The 16,822-nt window shown below is 40.4% G+C and overlaps 1 protein-coding gene across 8 annotated transcripts; it reads left to right on the top strand.

The window, feature by feature from the left end:
• Positions 1-68: 68 nt before the first annotated feature.
• Positions 69-16,705, top strand: shc2 (SHC (Src homology 2 domain containing) transforming protein 2). Of its 8 annotated transcripts, none has more exons than XM_085265617.1 (15): positions 69-243; positions 955-1,005; positions 2,686-3,496; positions 6,580-6,650; positions 8,892-8,952; positions 9,181-9,300; positions 9,942-9,995; positions 10,161-10,212; positions 10,857-10,983; positions 11,944-12,124; positions 12,753-12,849; positions 13,489-13,668; positions 13,879-14,219; positions 14,326-14,477; positions 14,747-16,705. In XM_085265617.1, exons 3-14 carry the CDS (start codon positions 2,729-2,731, stop codon positions 14,452-14,454), a joined length of 2,181 nt encoding a protein of 726 aa, XP_085121743.1. In that variant the 5' UTR covers positions 69-243; positions 955-1,005; positions 2,686-2,728; the 3' UTR covers positions 14,455-14,477; positions 14,747-16,705. The 8 variants fall into 8 exon arrangements, with proteins under 8 accessions (XP_085121743.1, XP_085121742.1, XP_085121741.1 ...); XM_085265615.1 differs by having other exon boundaries at positions 70-243; positions 1,391-3,496; XM_085265620.1 differs by having other exon boundaries at positions 72-243; positions 3,236-3,496.
• Positions 16,706-16,822: the final 117 nt, after the last annotated feature.

Here is a 16,822-nt window from a genome sequence, read left to right on the forward strand (position 1 = left end):
AAAAAAATACGTTTTTGATTTTTTAAACCCAAGGTTTGAGTTGTATTTTGAAAAGTTTGTGGTCGTTTTGTCAGATATGTTGAGAAGTTGACACAGTAAAAGATCTTCGGCTCTCAATTATCTCTGCTACGTAGTTGATCTTCTGCAAGAGAGGACTTTTGACGTAGACGAGCCGACAACGGAGGGTAAACTTTCAGGAGAAAAGTACACAGGGTTGGCGATGTATCCACTGGGGGTGAAATCGTATGTATGATTCACTTCTATACTTTCTGTTCGACCTGTGGTGTATTCACAACAGCATGGGAATATTACGGAGCCCCGCAGAACACTTAGCATGACTACATACATTTTATTATTTTTAAAAAGCACTTTTGTCATAGAACACTGAAAGTGAATATGGCAAAAATATTTAGAAAAGCATCCATCAGCATTATCAGTAAGTGATTAAACAGTACAGTCAAGATGCAGGTCGTTTACACCCAACTTTCATAGCCAAATTGTATATATATGTTTTGTATAAATAGCCTTATATTCTCAGTCTACTAACTTACTGCGAACTCATTTTACATTTTAACCAAATAACAGCTTAAATTTTCTGTGCTGCAGGTACCTTATGACGTTTTGTTGTATTAGGTTGTGTCAGTGGCTGCTAATGAGTGGTGTGTTATTCAGAGCAGGATTTGTTCCACTTGTATATGTAAATTCATGAGGTAAATCCGTTGACTCTTGAAATACAGAGAAAAAAAATGTGTGAATTAAATTGGAATTGGTATCATTTGTAGAATGAAAGTGGAAGTAAGAGTTTGAGGAAATAACATGAACACTTTAATTTTATACATGACACTCAAGTGTTTTGCCAGGGAAAATGGGGAACAGAAAATACCGAGAAAGGCTACTGCATCTGTCAACATGCATCGATTACATCTGGTTTATCAGTAACTTTTTATACTCTAGCAAACAACCACTGCAGTGGTCATGTAGCAGCTTTCTCAGAGCCTGACACAGGTAAGATCCATGCTTCTTTCTAACTTTAAGATTGCAAATGTGTCAGTCGCATGCCTGTATAATCTATTATCTTGTTACTATTGTTCTGAATGAATTGGGCTGTAGTTTGTTTACTGTAGTTGTTCTAGAGTTGGTGTTGGATAAATGCCATGGTCTCCAGGTTCTCCAGATTCTCTGAAGCGCTGTAGAAATCCCGTGAATTACAGACCTTTCTTCAGCTTTTTGGCATGACAGAGTGTTGGGTTAGACACAATATATTTCTAGAAACTTGTTTTGGGGAATAGGTTTTCCTTCTGTCTTCTGTGTCAGTATCCTTTTTACTACTGTACCTGTTTACGTGATTCGACTGAAAATCATCGTTTAACTCGCTTTATGTTTCTCACAGAGAATCCTGACTCCTGATGCGTACCTTCTGTTGCCTTTGTGTAAGACGGAGGAATGCAGTTGTGAGAGAGAAGCAGGAAAGAGGTTGAACGGGGGAAAGGGAAAAAGAGAGAGCAGCTAAAAGGATCTTGCTGAGATGGCTGATTGTTCTCTTGGGAGACGGTTGGGAGGGAGATGGGAAGGGAATTCAGGCAGATGGAATAGGGTGGATGTTTTTAGAGATGTAGTCCCTTAGGAGAGTGGCTGCATTGTTTTCTTTGTGAAGTCTTTGCCTATAACCAGGATCAATTATAAGCATACATCAAATCATACAAAATTCACTTTAACTAAATGGACAGGAAATTTTCTGATATTCATCAACATCCAAACTCAATACCCTAAATATTTTAACTTTATATCTCAATTTAGCTAGTTCTAGAGCTTTGTTCTTCTGTTGCTGTACATTTGTGTTATTTGTTTTTATGCGATTTACAGTAGTGTTGGTTACTTTTTGAACATGTGAATTTAAATTATGGACATTATTTTGTGTTAGTTATCAAAATGCAGAGACAGTTGAAATACAGAAGGCATAGATAAAAAATAAACAGAAAATCCATAGATAAGAAAAATTCCAAATGATAATGAACTGACAATGGATGGGCAAGATGCTTCGGATGTTTCCAGCCTCTCGCCCAGTGTTAGCTGGGATCCCAGCTGGTTAAGTGGTTAAGTGGATGGATATATCGTTTTATTTCAGTCATATTTTTACCATCTTAAAAGCAATGCAGCCTTTTTTATAATCTTAATATCACTGTTTTTTTTTATTGTCGGAGGTCAAATGCTGGCATAGAGTTCATTTGAGGAGTAGATTCCAAAATGTAATGATTACTGGCTCCAATTACTGCCTTGCTGAATGTACTTTATGTAGAAACACAGGTGCTCTGTAGTGTCAATGTGTACGTGTGTCTGGGAGCCGGGTGGTTCAGGCAGATGTGTTTTGGCTAATACAGTCTGAGAGCAGCTGGGCAGGGCTAATAGACCAATGACATCATCCAAAGAGAGAGAGAAGAGAGAGAACAAGACTGGGAGCACAGCTTGCCTAAGGCAGGGAGAGGGAGCGGGGCAGCTCAGTGAGGAGAGCAGCATGAGAGCGGGACAGTGTGTGTGTGTGAACGGGAGAGGACCAGACAGCATTCAGTTGACTTTGACAAGGATATAAGACCAACAAGATTTTCCTGCTAGTTTTCTCCTCCTCCTTCTTTGCACCTTTCCCCCTCCCCTTCCCCCCTTTCCCCTTTTTCTTCCATCCTGTGGCAGTTATCCCCACTCACAGGTCCTGCTTCAGGCGGCTACTCCGGGCATGCTCCTTAAGCCAAAGTATGACCGCTTTCGCAATGAGTCTGTGACCTCCTCCGACGACCTAATGCAGAGCTTAGCCATGAGCGGCAAAGTTGTGGCCACACCAGTGGTTCCCTCCTCCACGCCAAGCCTTCCTCTGCCTCCTTTGCCTCCCCTGGATCCCAGTGCCAGGTCCTCCTCTTCTGCTGGGGCTATGGCCTTGGCCGACTCTCCTTGCCTGGATGGGGAACAAGATGCCACGACAACCTTCTGCATGCTCATTCCTAAGATGCCTCAGTGGAAATTCTCCAACTCCCTGCTTAGCCGGAGTCCATCCAACTCCAGTTCCAGCTCCAATTCTAGCAAGGACTCGGGCAAGACAGCGGCAGCTACTTCCCAGGCCTCTGTCACGTCTTCTTCATCATCACACAGGCCCGGTGGTGGAGCCTCAGCCAGTGGCCCAGTGGCGAGCCTTGCAGCAGTGCTTAACTCCTGTGACCCGGTGTGTGTCACTCCTTGTTCCCTACAGGCCATTCGGGGGCAGCGAGCAGTAGCAGCGGCAAATTCTGCCAGTCCAGGGGGGCACGTATTTGGAGCCGCAGAGGTCATGGCGAGCCCCGGTGGCTCCAGCAACTTCAGATCGGGAATGACGCGCAGCACAAGGGTCGAAGGCATGTGGCTTGGGGGAGAGGACTTCAACCAGAAGGGCAGCTTCATCCACAAACCCTCTCAAGGCTGGCTGCACCCTGACAAGAAGATAGTAGGACAAGGAGCGTCCTACATTGTCAGGGTAAGCTAGCTGGCACTTTTTTATTTTCTTCAAAGAAATAAAAAACAACCAAAGGAAATATGCAGTAACTTTTTTCAGGTGCTCATCAATGAGTAAAGAGAACAAGATAATTGCAGAATATTAAATATATGACCCCACTTAAATATTCTCTGTCTGACTGCACAGAAGACAAAAGGACACCTCACTATCAGGCAGTTTGTTATGCAGCTCATGTGGGAAGACTGGGGAACACATAATTTAATCCAGATAGATGGCTGAGCGTTGCTCATTGGGAGACAGCATGCAGGCGTCAGGGTGGAGAGAGATAAACCATGAAATTATGTGTACAGACTGTAGAAAGGATTGTGGTTCAGCTGCACTGTTTACCAAAGGTAGAATTTATCATACTGTACTTAAACAATGAGAATCTGTATTTATAGAGCTTGTAACTTAGGTCTGATTGTAAGCTCCCACTGCAAGCTTGTGGGAGTGGTTGCTCTTTGTTTTGTTTCGGGATTGTTTACGTTCTTGTGTGCAATGAATTATTATGATTTTACCCATAAAATGTTATTTACAGCATCTCAGCATAGTCGATACCAAATGTTTATTTCATTATCATGAAAATATGCTCAATAAAGCTTTTTTATTATTCTGTAAATTTGTATCAAAATAAACTGATACATATAGAAATGAATGTGATCATTTCAAATGATATAGATAAATCTGAGTTTCAAAGAAATCTTGTTCTCAATCCGAGCTCGCTGTGTTTACAAAGGGCTACCAGCCTGAGCAGAATGCTCGATGTCCCCTCAGCAATCCCCCATAACTGTTCACCTCTGCCCCTGTGCTCTCCTCCTCCTCAAACTAATGACATGACTCTTGATTAGCCCAGACTGGGGCCCAAGCACGCTTTCTAATAACATTATACAGGCACCATTCATTCCCATATTCAATTACATTTAATCACAGTCATTTGCATCATATGATGTGGAAGAGGATGGTTGGATCTGTATGGGAGCAGTCCAAATGTCGATTACATATGAGCTCTCACAGCCAGGAAGGGCTTTCTGAAATGGATAACAAGTGCTCTTTTCATATCTGACTCATAATCATATTAATGATGGGACCAGGCTTTTAACAGCTTGTTGTTGTCATCAGAAAATGCCCTCTGACTATTGCAGATGACCTGAAAGAGCCAGTGTTTGAACGTGTTTCACGCCTCTTAACGTAGTACTTCAGGAGACATGTATGTGCAGCATGCATTTCAATGGGAAATCTATGCAGGGAGGCGTAGTCTCTGCATGTATTAGTGTCAGAGTGATGGTTGATTTCTGCTGCACCTTGCCATTTTTAAGCAGCACGGCCACTATGCTGAGCGACTCTCATTCTCTCACTCACATATTCATACATATCCACTCCTCTGCTGGGAAAGACACAAATCAGATTTTTAGCAATGCTCTTACTCGCTCTCTCTCGCTCTCTCTCGCTGCATAGCCACGTCGAGATCTGTGTCTGGCCTGCATCTGCCGCCTCTGCTAGTCAGGATTTTGCACCGACCATCAAAACACCGCTTCTGCTAAATCATTTGCAGAGAGAGAGACAAACTGTTTCTATTTTGTGTTTTTCACTTATTTCACTATCAAAGCGAAGCATAAATATTTGCAATGTGATTGCCTGTTGCTAATTGATGCAGTTTCTAGAAGGGTCCGTAGACTTGAGTTGTTGTAATTTTACTGTCATATATTTTTGAATATGCTCTGCGTAGTGTGCAGTTAACCAGGAATAGAGAGTAACTAATCACATACTTTTATCTGATCATCCTTTACTACATGGCTGTTGTTTTGTTGTAAAATCTGATCACATTGGCTAATAAACTTCTTTTGGAAATCTTTTACAGTGACAAACGATATAATTTGGCAATTATTTATGTCAAAGGCAGCCGCTACAGCAAAACACGGCTAAAGAGGACATGCTAATGTTATTAAATTTCTAAGGAATGTGTCTTGGAAAGTCTACGTCCCTGTAGTCATAGCAATAGTGTGCAAGAGACTTGGCCAAAAGGACAAGAGTGCAGATAGGGTGATAGAAGTAGGGATGTTGCATCAGTAGATTGAGTTTGTGACAATGGAAGCATTGGCAGAGAGAGGGAAAGAAAAAAGAGAGGGACAATTTCTCTGATGGAAGACGTCCCTCATGTCCAAATCTTGTTAGTGAGCTCGTTATGTTCTCTGGCTCAGAGGTCCCACTCTGTTTCTCTCTCCGTCTCTCCAAATAAGTTTCACAAAGAGCTGTGCTTTACATCCCCAATGCAATGTGCTGCATTTAAGATGAGTGTCACATGTTTTTAAGGAGGCTGCGATTCAATCAGTGTAGCAAAAAACACAGGAAAAAATGTTAATTATTAATATTCAATGTTGCATCTGTTGTTTTTACGTATTCATGGGTTTATTTACCTATGCAGCAGGAATGTGGTAGATGGTAGAAGCTTTTTTAAATGAGTTATTATCTCCGAGTTGGTTTTTAGAGACTGATTATGGCAGGCAAACAAATGCCAAGCAATTCGTTCACCACTTCATCTTTTCATGATAACCACACAGATATGCAAATAAGATGTAGAGGGCGTACTCACATGCTGATTGTTTACGCAAACACACTCACATCCCCCAGAGGGCTGAGAAGCTGCAGTTTATCCATGATTTGGAGCTCTGAGTGCTGCTAATCTAGTCACAGTGCCATTAGCACCCCAACCTGACAGGCATTAGGAAGCTGCTCAGCTGGGACCTTCCCACTGGAGGACACTACATTAATGGGCTATATGGGGATTTGATTTAGATTACTGTTGAAAGTAATCACATGTACCAACAGAGTATAGTCTATTGTGAACGTAACATCTCTTTCTGGAAGTGTTGTGGTGTAGTTAAAAATACAAACTTAATTTAAATGCAGCGCATGTTTATAGTTCTGTATTTTTGAATAGTTTCATTCAATTATCTTTTCAGATCATAAAACATATTTGAACATATCATGAGTTTATTTTTAAATTAAAAATAAGGTATTTAACTTAGATTTTAATGATTTTTCTCCCTTTGGTTTTTTCTTTACAGTACATGGGATGCATTGAGGTGCTGAAATCAATGCGATCCCTGGACTTCACCACACGCACTCAAGTGACAAGGTAAGCTGGTAACCGTCATATCTGACAGTGTAGATGTGTAGTATTAATTGAAGTGTGAAGAGTTTTTTTAAAATATATATATATATATACTATATATATATATATATATATATATATATATATATATATATATATATACTATATATAAATACTTTTGCTTTAGCATGGCCAATAGATTTACACTTGTCACATTAGTCTTTTTTGATCAAGAGCCACAACTTTGAATTTCAAGTTTACGTTGCAGTGGAGCTGTCCAATAACTCATGCACTTGCAAGAACTACATGCATGAAGACAGCAGTTATAGTGTGGGACTGTTAAGAGATAAACAGAGCTGCTGTATTTGTGTTCACTGGCATCAAAGGCCAGAAGGTTACACATTAAACTATGCCTCAGGGCCTTACTATGTCTGTGTCTTGGTGTTTTTATGCCCTACACGTCATGTTATTGTTATAAAAACAGGGTTTTTTGCAGTCCTCAACCTCATGGGAGAAGTCCTTTTCCCCACTCCCTCCCTGTCTGCCTCGCTCTCTGTCTCTCACCCTCTCCTCTCTCCTGCACAATCGATCGGCAGTAATCTGAGCCCACCGTGCATCCGAGGCTTAAGTGCAGGGGGGAGGAGGTAGCAGAGATGGAGTGATGGAGAGGGAGATCTATTATTGATGATGTTCGTTAATGACTGTAGAAAGCTGCAGTGGTCCCCATGAACGCACCCTGCTGGATAATGTCTGCGGCTGTAACTTCTTGAGGGGGGAGGAGGAGGAGGAGGAGGAAGATGTCCAAAACAAAGCAGCAAAACAAAATGTTTGCACTGGGAGTAGCCATAGAGAGTAAGATGGCTATGTCTGGTCTTGTTTTTATGTGACTGACTGAGTCATGATTATTTCCAGCAATGATGAATGTTTTTTGTTTGCATTCCTGTCGTGGTTGATTTTAAAGTCCCATTTAAGTGTGTTTACCCCTCGGTCAAGGTCAGAGGGGCCCTTTTCACCTAGTAGCTCACATAAGGCATTTTTTAAAAATTCAAAATAGGTTCAAGTCCTCCATGATGCTAACAACACAAGGCTTTTGTTCCTGGGTCTTTCCTTACTTTGTTTGCCAAAGTCGTGATATGTGTGTATGTGAATTGCTGGATATCATTTAAAGGCAGCACAGTAAGGGCTTACATATCCATTCAGAACAGGCCATTCTTCAGCTTCCTGACTTATACACAACTTGATTTAGTCCTGGAAGACCACAACGAAACAGTCAGTAGCTTCCAGTATTTCAAAAATGTAATTCAGCTCCAGGATTTAAAGAAGGTGCTTTCTCTTAACAGTCCTCTCTGTGTTTTTTGCCGTTTAACTGCAAAATGAGTGAAACGAGGTGCAGCATTTTATTGTAGTCGAAAACAACAGCTCATCTCTCCCCCCCTCCTCTGTCTCCTCCTCCTCCTCCCTCTGCTCTCTCATCAGCATGAGTCATTCGAACATTGTGGTGTTTTTCAAAAATCCCTGAGAAGACTTTTACTCGAGATGGGGCCCGGGACGCTGCTTTTTAAATATTTACGAGCCACTTGATAGGGGCAGCTAGGTTCTTGATTGTTCCCACTGTCCCCTGGCAGAGAGCGTGTGAGCTCCCGCCTCAAATCCACTTTATGGCTCAGCCGTGCCATCATGCTCACACAGGGACAGACCCTTTAAATGCCCATTAGGCAGTCATTCCCAGGAGTTATATCAGTTTTATCGCCAACTTGTAACAAATGTGCAGGGAGAATTGCACTGCAGAAAATAAATGCTAATGCTAATGCCCTAAAGAGGTCTTATACACTATTTACTTTTTATTTTCTTCATCTGATGCTGTTTATTCTCCCATACTTTGGGAATTTAAATTCCCAAATTATTCATCAACAGATGAATGCTGTTATTGTTTTCTTTCTCGGGTTAACATTTCCAACATTAATGGATAAGAATGTTGTGACTTTCTTATCTATTTTCGTGACCTTTGAACTACGATTTGCCTACGACCTATGGGCTTGTTTGGAGGAAGGGAAAACGTCTGTTCATGTTTAACCTAACGTTTTCCATTGCTGTGGGGCGGCGTTTTGTGTTGTGACTCAGTTTTCTGTATTTTTGCACAGACAACACAAGTCCATATGATTTATACGTTATATAATATTATTATTATTACAAATGGCTGATAATCAGTGACCAGTATATTCGTCTTTAGTCTGATCTGAAATCTTTCTTCATGTTTCTCTTTAGGGAAGCCATCAACAGACTGTGCGAAGCTGTGCCAGGTGGAAAGGGGGCTTGGAGGAAGAAGGTTAACAGTAATTTATAATTCTAACATACATGCAGTACTTTTGACAAGCAGTCAATAGTAATTTTATATACACACAAGATGTATTAAAATAACAACAAAGGGTAGAAAGGACTGCTGCTGCTCCATGCGGCTGTTTTTCTGGTAACTAATATACAGTATGACATTTTTATCTGTATCTACAACTGAAGCTATATAACTGTAATTTTCATCGTATCCTTTATTTTGTAGGTTCCAAACAAAGCTCTGCAGTCAGTCATGGGGAAGAGTAACCTACGATTTGCAGGCATGAGCATCGCAGTCAATATTTCCATCGATGGTATTAATCTGCTCATTCCTACCACACGACAGGTTAGCTGATACTTAATTAAGGTGGCGAATGTACTTGCATGACCACAATGTGATTAAGACCTTTATAATGTGCCAGCTATTATTTTTGCATTTTTCTTTATTCCTATAGCTTAGCTTTACATTGACGTTAGCATATTTTCTCTTAACTGTTAATCACTGGGTAAAATATGTGCGAAATCACTGATGAGATAAAAAAAAATTCTTTGTTGGAAGTTTGTAGTGAACAATTTTACACTCCTATGTGAATATTATAAATAAATACCACTTTTGTGAGGTACAGAGTCAAACCTTTAACCTTTAATTGGGACTTTGCCCAGTTGTCCATTATGTGTAGATACAACAGGTTCATCGCTGGATTTAGGTGCCTTTTTTATGCTTGAATGAGTAATAGGCCAGAGTTAGGTGGCTAAACAAACAAACAAAAACATGAAAACAGTTAAAAAGCAGCCAATGTCCAAAGAAAAACTTTGAAAGATTTTCAGAAAACCTGGAGGGCTGTTGCTCAAGACCACTTTATAAGAATTCAAAGAAATTTTAGCTCCTTGGAAGCAAAATATGAAGAAATGAGGGGTGGGTCAAAACTTTTACACAGTACTGTACATTCATTGACAAAATAACGAATGGCTTCCTTTCTCTTTCAGGTGATAGCTCATCATCCCTTGCAGTCCATCTCATTTGCCTCTGGGGGAGACACAGTGAGTGCAGCATTTAACATTTACTCTCCATTAAATTGTTGGAATGAACATTTTGCCTATGCAAACATGTATGACTTGAATTAATCGTTAACAGTCTCGAGCTTCAAAAATTACTGATGGTTTTGATTTATCGAGCTGATTTTCCCCCAAACTGATATGTTGCAGGACACACCTGATTATGTTGCATATGTGTCCAAAGACCCAGTGAATCAGAGAGGTATGTTCTAAAAAGGTTCCCTTTCTCCTTCCATACATTTTGCCACTAGACAAACACGTTTATTTTGTAAGGCAAAATAAGTTGCATTAGAAAATAATGTCTGTTGTCTTTTTTACTGTGGATTATAACATTACTATTGCGATATCTATAGACATTTTTTCTTAAAAATGCTTTGATTCCACCTCTAACTGTATTATGTGGTCTGTCTGTGGCTTAATTACAATTATTATGGGTTTAGGGTGGGTGAGACTGTAACAATAACAGTACAAAATCATTTAAAAACAATATTTTATTAACAATATTGATGATTTGATTTTATCATTTGCATTGTAAACATATTAGTATTTCATTTTTAAACATCACAATTATTTAAAAAAAACTAAAGTATATAAAATGTGGTAATATGCCGGTGTCGTAAACCAGTATTGTTATAAAATATCAGCCTATTGCACCACAAAATATACTTTGTTGGAAATTAAATAGCTAATAAACATTGTGTTTGCTGATGTCTTAAAAAATATTAATATTTTAAAAATCCACATATGTAGAAGCCAATAAACTATTGGCTCATTGCTGTACCGGGAGTTTGAATAGCTCGTGGCAACTTTTTAACTCCTCACTCTCTCTCTCTCTTTTTCTTTCAGCATGTCATATCCTGGAGTGCTCAGATGGTTTAGCCCAAAGTGTCATCAGTACCCTCGGCCAAGCCTTCGAGCTGCAGTTCAAACAGTATCTGCACAGTCCACCAAAAACCATGACATCTGTGGAGAGGTAACAGGAAGTCCTGCCACTTCTCACGTACTTAACTGGATAAAAAAAGATGTTAAGAGTTGTTGTTACTCTCCTTAAAATCAGTGACATCGGTGAAGCGGTGGGATAGTGACTCATAAATTATCCCAACGTGTCAAATAGAAAAATCTAGTATGTTGACTTCATGTAACAAAAGCACCAAAAAACACTTCAGTTTAAGACTCCCAGGACTGTATACATCCCAAGCATTCTTACCAGCAGCTGTCAGACTCTATAATGCAGCTTAACACTCTTTTGGTCATCTTACTCACCAGCTTGTTTGTTTACTGCACATTTTATACATATCTCTGTACAATTTTTCTATTTTTCTATACATATTCTGTACATTGTTACCTGTATATACCTGTATATACGAACCTCGGTTGCTTGTGTCTTCCTTTTATATTTTACTTTCACTTGCTGTAAGAGCTCTGTAACACCGAAATTTCTCATCCGTGGGATAATAAAGGTTTATTCTATTCTAAGCATCCAGCAGAAAGAGCTTAGCCACCACCAACCTGATCTAGTTTAGAGTTCTCAGATTTCTTTCTTATTTATTACAAGGAGATGTGATACTTTGTTCTTGTATTTCTTCAAAATCAGTCTTACAGTGTTGTAAATACATAGATTTTCTCACACATGAGATGCTACCGCAGCGATGCCACTGCAGTCACCAGAATAAGTCCAGACAAGCAGTTTGTTTCTTCCTGGTTTCAAATAAACATCTTCTCAATTTCGGATGTGGAGATGTTACTTGATCAGAACAAATCAATTTAACAACGCTGATTTCCTCCTCAAATTAATGCTGTAGCGTTAACATCATTATAGAAATGAATACATAATCATATTTGGAAGTCGTGGTTAAAATACAGTTTTTTGCTGTCTTTATTTGGACATGTAGTTCTGTTGTCAGACTTACACTCACAGTATATTTCTCCTTAGGTCTGCCAGGACAGAAGAACCAATTTGGAGGGATGATGAGGACTTCTCTGAGCCGGATTACTATAACCGTATTCCAGGGAAGGAGCCTCCTGTTGGAGGTGTGGTAGACTCCAGACTCAGGCCCAGTGGAACCCTCATTGGTCACATGCACACTCAACCACAGAGCAAGACAGCAGCTCAGGTGAGTGTCCTGACATGGCTATAGAAATACTGTTAAATCAGGCTCTGCATGTTGTAGCTCTACTGTAGCTGAATCCAGTTTTGAGGTAATTGCATATTGTGTATTTATATTTTTCTATTTGTACGGTGTATTTCTGCTTCTCCAAATTTCATTGAGAAGACCTCCGGTGCATTTTTGTGTAAAACTGTAAAACCTGCATGCTTGCACTACAGACTAAACTAAAACATCTGGTCATTATCATGAAGTACTGGATTAATGTTTCGAACAGAACTCTCTGACATCTCCCTCGTGAACTGGTGACTGATGTGTTTTCATGCTCCTGCCTCATATTGTTACATGGAATTAAAGCATAGGATCATGAAAATATACTCCATAACTGTGCCTGCAGCATAATTGCCTAAGACAAATACGATTACACGAAGAGCCTTGGGTTCTCTGTAGCCTATCAGGTGAAAGGACCCATTGCCCCCTTTGTTGCAACTTGTTCACAACAGGGTGACATGCTGCAGCTAATGTTTCAAATAGAGTGCTTCGAAACTACATTATGCAGGGACACGAGATGAGAGTTCTTGGTTATACAGATCCAGATGTATTTAGGTTGTGTTCTTGTGGTGTGATTATGTGTTAGCAGATGAGCTCACCAGCCAGGAGAGATCAAGCATCTCACCAGCCTGGTCAGCTGTGTTATGAGCTTCACTGGGACACGGAGACAACCTGCAGCTCAGGTGAGACATCCTGTGGCAGGGAGCAGCTGTAACAGCTAAAACATTGTGACCTTTTAGATTAGTTTTTATAATACAGTTGTTATATAGAGGTGATGTACTTAACTGGGGGGATTTCAAACAGGTTTTTAAATGAAGGATTTTTTTTTTTTTTAAATATATGAGTTGCAACGTTTTCTAGTCACATACTAAACAATGAGGATTGTCAGATTTGTTTTGTGTATATATTTATGTTAAATTGTCTCTGAAGGAGGTTAGTTGTTTTTTTTCCATCCTTATTGTATTACAAAGCTAATCATCACAGTTCTCATTGCCTGAGGGAGCTCAGCGTTTGCCCTCTTAATTAACAGAAATAGGATCTTGGCATTTTTAATAAGGCCCCCTTCATACTTCATATTGTTTATCATCTTTAACTAGACTGATGCTAGGAGGATGATCAAGATAGGTACGACAATTAACTTTTTCCTTTCAAAAATATAGAAAATAATAGTTAGACTTTTAGTAGTTGGAAATTTTAAGTGACATTTTGTGATTTTTTTTTCTTTTATATAATCAGTTGTTTCCGTTAGCAGCAAACAGTGCTGTAGCACGGGGCAGAAACTAGTGAATGAAACGCATTTTGTGCGCACCTTTCTGTCTTAGGTCTGACATCAGATGGTTATTTGTGTGCTGACGGTCAGCCTCCAGGCAGCAGAGACTATGAGGAGCATCAATATGTTAACACCCAGAGTCTGGAAAACCTGGATTCACTCACTCAGGGTCCTGATGGGCACAGAGGCACCAGGGCACCAGAGAGTCCCAAAAAGGATCTCTTTGACATGAGTAAGTCCCTGCCTATGACATCTTCGGACATATATATAACAGAACGACAGCCAGACTTTCTCTCAAATGTTTGATTCCCACCAGATTCCCTTTTTGACACCGTCCTTTTACGATTATCCACGGATCTTTTACTAGTTAGGCAGACCACTACACTATGAGGAAACAACAAAACCTTGTGAAACATCTCAAGCGCCTTTGTCGTCTCTGTAGGGCCCTTTGAGGATGCCCTGAAACTCCATGAGGCCTGTGGTGTTGGGTCCACTATATCTGGAGGCTCTGGTGCTGAGGGAGGAGTGGGAGGTGGTCGGGTGTTGGAGGATCAGTGGCCCAGCCCTCCACGACGCAGAGCCCCCGTTGCTCCAAATGAGGAGCAGCTTCGCCGTGAGCCCTGGTACCACAGCCGGATGAGCCGGCGAGACGCAGAAAAACTCCTGAGCCGGGACGGAGATTTTCTGGTAAGGGAGAGCACTACCAATCCTGGCCAGTATGTGCTAAGCGGCCTGCACCGTGGCCTCCCTAAACACTTACTGCTAGTGGACCCTGAAGGAGTGGTGAGTCTCTTAAGAAGTAGTTTCAATAAATCACACTGCTTATTTGTTTTGTTATGAAGTTACACTGGTGTACTCCTTTTGTTTTGCTTTTCCCTTCAAAAAAAAGGTCCGGACCAAAGACATGTTATTTGAGAGCATAACCCACCTCGTCTCGTTTCACCTGAAGAATGAGCTGCCTATTGTAGCAGCAGAGAGTGAGCTTCATCTCAAACGGGGTGTGAGGAGGAAGCAGTGAATTACCTGGACCTGTGTGGGACTGTAAGATAGCAGTATACACTATGGACTTTTCAAACCAGATACATGAATAATTTAAGGGATTATAATGCAGACGTAAAGCAAGGAGTGCATGCTAACATTATCATTTTAAAAAGCATTGCTATTTCTTTACATTGTTGAGGTGTTCAATTTGTCTTTAACTGCAAAGGGGAGGTTCACATTTTAGCGTGTAGATTATTTAGATTCACACACTTGGTTACAATAGATCTAAGTAGAAATAATGTAGTATTTCTTTCTCTCTCGTTCTACAGTGCTAAATTCCTATGTGCCCATACAAATCACATAAAAACTGAATCTAGGACTCATTATGGGATGATTTTTCAACGGGAAGAAAGAATATCAGCAATACTTTCTTTCCATGGACAATCCTTCTAAGGAGTCTGCAGTATCTGATATATCCCTGTACTCCTGCTTGTTGACTACCAGGATAAACCAAATATCCCTCATCTGTCATAAACTCCTCAGCATGCAGTTATTAAGCTAACAAACCAACCAGGATCCACAGTCTGTGCTGTGCCCGAGCTGGATAATCACCAACCGAGGTCAAAAATTAAACTGACAACCTGTCTGGAGAGGAGCCAACCTCAGGAAATCACAAAAGGATTTAATGCACAGTGAAGAAAAGCCTGTAATTGTGAAGTTCTTCCTTTAAACCACAACTTGCATGACTAGTAAGTCACAGGTTATTCAAATCAACCAGTTGTGGGAATCACCAGAACAAACTGTCACTAATTTTCTGGTGCACCAAAAAATTCAAAACAAGATGTCCAGTTCGTCCAGTAGTTCATCTCGGTACAAATGCAGGAAATGAAAATTCTGCAACTGTTTAGAATGTAAAGACTGTTAAATGCTCATGTTCAAGGTCTGCAGTATCTGAATTTATAACAGCCACAAAGCCTTTATTGTTTCTCTGAGCTATTTTAAGCCTCACATGCATCAAAAAAAAGCATAATCATGATACACCGATTAGCCCCAACATTAAAACCACTGACAGGTGAAGCGCACATCACTGATTTACCTGGGAAACATTGGGTCCTGGCATTCAAGTGGAAGCTATCTCGAGACATCAACCACATAAACAAGTTCCAAGTAACAGCAACCTCAAGTGCTTTCCTCAGGAACAGTTGCAGAACATGACAAACAGTGCAAGCTGTTGAAACAGCCCGCCTCCCTGCAGGTTCTGTTTTCGGCCACAAGATGGGCCAGAACAAGCCAATCCACTGCACCGACTCCATGCAAAGAGCCAGACAACACGGCGCACCCCAAAACATCACCTGTCGCTGCACCGATCGGTCAGAGCCGTTTAGGTGGAACAAGTGGGATCTACACAATGGATGCTTTTAATGTGGCTTTAGTGTATTTATCAGTGCAGTGGAGATCGATACATTGTCCTGACTGAGAAGTTTGATCACATTTGCTATTAAATCTGCTATTTGTGCTGTTTGTAAGGGCTGTTCATTATTTTAGGAAGTCATGTGTGGTAAAAACTCCTCCGCATTAATGCTCAGTATAGCCATGCCCGTTCTCCCCAGCCTCCCCCACTTCAGTGCCTTAATAACTACACTGACAGGCGTTTGTGTCAGCGTGTATATAATGTGCATTTATGCTCTTGTTGCAAAAGAACAGTTTTCTTGCCACGCCAATGAGTAAATGAACAAACTTCAGGATGATTCAAAGTTGTGTACATGTAAACAGTAATGGAAGCTGCTCTTGTTTTGGGGTGAATGAGTAATACTGTCTATGATGGTCTTAAATGTTATCGTCTTATATGTGTGTCCCTCAGAGTTTTTAAGTCAGAGGTCAGTCATAGACATGTTAAAGAAGGAGCTTAATTTTTCCCAGCTCAGGGAAGTGCATCACTTTATTGTCCTTATTCCCTGTCTGTACATTTTACTGACTTGCTGGGTTTTTTTTTGCTCCACAGCGTTTCATTCCCAGTTTTGACACTGTAATACTTTAAAATTATTTTGTCTGCTTTCTGCCCTTTTCCCCCCTCTCTGTTCTTGGCTACTTAAGTTTAATCAGGCCCTCCTTTGTTCTTAGCCTCATAAATGCACATAAAGATGAGGTAAACTTCAACAGTTTTTTTGCGAGATCCAGATCATTGTCATTCTTTTGTATCTCCCCTCAGGAATTTCCTGGACCTTTTCTTCTATGATTAACTGACTGACCTTTTGTTAATAAAATGTATTAAAAAAAGGTGGGTTGTCATTTGTGAGCATAAGTTTAACCATCTAACCAACAAGCAAAAGATCCATGTTTAGATCCCACCTAATAGGGCACAAATCCCACTGGGGTTGTGTTAGGAACGGCATCGGATGATCAAA

This window comes from Mchenga conophoros, linkage group LG23 (genome assembly GCF_057382185.1).
Source record: "Mchenga conophoros isolate Kocher_MC1m ecotype Shallow Benthic linkage group LG23, M_conophoros_male_GT1.1, whole genome shotgun sequence".
Taxonomy (NCBI): Eukaryota; Metazoa; Chordata; class Actinopteri; order Cichliformes; family Cichlidae; genus Mchenga; species Mchenga conophoros.